At 36.0% G+C, this 2618-nt stretch overlaps 1 protein-coding gene across 1 annotated transcript; it reads right to left on the reverse strand.

Annotated features, from left to right (window-relative positions):
* Positions 1-505: 505 nt before the first annotated feature.
* HELRODRAFT_128131 (hypothetical protein) lies at positions 506-1205 on the reverse strand (the record flags this gene model as incomplete). Its single annotated transcript, XM_009023761.1, has 2 exons — positions 506-592; positions 942-1205. Coding segments are annotated over 2 exons (351 nt in total), but the record flags the coding sequence as incomplete, so codon positions are not given.
* Between the last annotated feature and the right edge of the window lie 1413 nt (positions 1206-2618).

The raw sequence follows: 2618 nt of genomic DNA on the forward strand, positions 1-2618 counted from the left end.
TAGAAACTTTATGCGATAATTTTCATGCATTATGAGATGAATGGGATGATTACTAATTATAAAATGAATTATGGATCGAGTTAATAACGTCAACATACCACAGTGTTGATACATTCAGAATACAATGTGCAGTTGTCTCTGGCCGTCGAACACTCGTCTATATCTTTGCAGCGCTGTCGTTAAAAAACATTTAAATAAAATTAATCTATCTTTTGTAATATTTCAAATGTGATATTTCAGATGTGATTTTTTGGAAAAGAAAATATTAACAAACAATTATTAGCAGTAATATTAGTAGTATTGGTTATTTAATGATTCGTTTTAATGGGTGCTAGATGAGTTCCTCAATAAGCTCTATCACAGTCTTCTTATCATTAGCTTGTATCACATTGGTGAGAAAAATAAGAAAATATTGTATTATATTTAATGGGTATAATGAAAGGCTAACAGTGTATGTCAGCCTAGGACCATCCGTCTGATTGACAATTTTAGTGAAGGTAGCTACGAAACCAGACGGGCAGTCGGAGCAGGTGAATCCACCGTGATGGTTGGTGCACTTCGTTAGCGGGTCACAGGGCTGGTAATCTTTACACTGGTGAAAAATGGTGAAAAAAAAAATTAGGATTTTAAAATGTGAAAATATGACGAATAGATTTGCCAAGGTGCTTGTTTTTGTTATGTGCTTCGTTTTGTTGTTTCATAATGTGGAAGAGTTAATTTTTTAGTATGATGACATTTGTTTTAAAGTAACATTTTAACTAGTCAACAGTGAATTAAAAGCTGCAAACATAAATCTTGCTCAAATATTTTACAGTGAATTGAGAAATTAATTAATGTATAACTTCAGTTGTTAGTATTATATTTCGTAAATTCGTATAGAAAAATATTAAATTGAGAATGTAAATCGTCTAAATTGTGAAATAAATAACAACAAACTTTACCTCGTCAATATCGTTACAGACGTATCCATCCCCCTTCAAACCATTGGGACAGGGACCGCAAACGGGCCCCAACGTGTCATTCATAGTGCACTGAACATTAGCGTAGCACGGGCTTGGGGTGCAGGTTTCTTTAGCAATGGCGGTACATCCTTGTCCTCTCTCCCCAGTCCCTGTCATCCAATCAGGACATTTGCACTTGTAGCCCTGGTCAGAGTCTAGACAGGTTGCTCCATCGTGGCAGGGATTGTCTATACACCTGGAAAATTTAAAAATGTGGTGTTAGTATAAGCGCAATAAAATAATGAATACGGTAGAAACATACACGAGTCTAAGAATGTACATTTAAAATAATTCTTCAAACCTCATTTTTCGACATCCATTCTTTCTTCCATTGCCCACCATTTTGGAGGGGCACTTTCCACATTGAGGTCCCTTAATTGGGTCATCCGTGCACTGGACCCCCGGATAGCAGACATTGGGAGTGCATTTAGGAATGGGAATGGGAGAACATCCAGGATCTCCGTAGATGGTGAGGCCGTCGCCGGTGAAACCAGGGGGGCAAGCACTGCACCTGACACCCCTGCGTTCGTTGTGGCACGTCAGGTTGGCATGGCAAGGTTTCACGTTGCATCTGTTTGTTTGTAGGTTTGTTTTGTATCATGTTCTGTTTGTTTTGTATCATGATCTGTTTGTTTTGTATCATGTTTTGTTTCTTTGTATCCATGTTTTGTCTCTTCGTATCCATCTTTTGTTTCTTTGTATCTATATTTTGTCTCTTTGTATCATGTTTTGTTTCTTTGTATCATGTTTTTTTATGCATCATGTTTATTGTTGTTTGTTTATGTATCATGTTTATTGTTTGTGTGTGTGTGTGTGTATCGTGTTTTTGTTTATGTTAGTTGTCACCAATCAGTGCGTGGTTTTAGATTTTTTAATTGAATTGATAAATAGCTCTCAAATAACAATTGAACAATTTAAGATATGCCAGGCATTTGAAATGATTCAACGTTCGTATGCATGTAAATAAACACTATGAAGAAACGTTCACGAACAAGAAACCGCAATTTTAAAATATGCACTCGCAGACAAACGAATTAACTGATACATAAAATATCAACCAATAAACCCACGCAAACACACAAACACAAACATACACGCACAGCACACACACACGCACATAAACACACACATACACACACACCCACATCACACACATACACATTACAAACCCACATACACACTTACATACACATTACTTACACACGTACACACATACACATACGTACACACACATACACATACTTACATACGTACATACATACACATATACCCACATCACATACACACACATTACACACACACATATATACATACATACACACACCTCAAGACATGGCACCCACTCAGTGTACCATCTCCGTGCATTCCTCGAGGGCAGCTGCCGCACTTGGGTCCCTCTGGAGTTTCGGTGCATTGGACACCCGGAAAACATTTAAGATCGATGCACGTCTTTGGCGCGATGTCTGGTGGATTGTGGATTTTATTATTTTAAATAAATATAACCATAATATAGTATATATTTTAATATTTTTTTTATATATATTTTAATATATTTTTATATAAGTATTTTTGATTTGATTTTGATTTGATATATTAATATATCTATATAAATATAAC

This window comes from Helobdella robusta (assembly GCF_000326865.2).
Source record: "Helobdella robusta unplaced genomic scaffold HELROscaffold_374, whole genome shotgun sequence".
Taxonomy (NCBI): Eukaryota; Metazoa; Annelida; class Clitellata; order Rhynchobdellida; family Glossiphoniidae; genus Helobdella; species Helobdella robusta.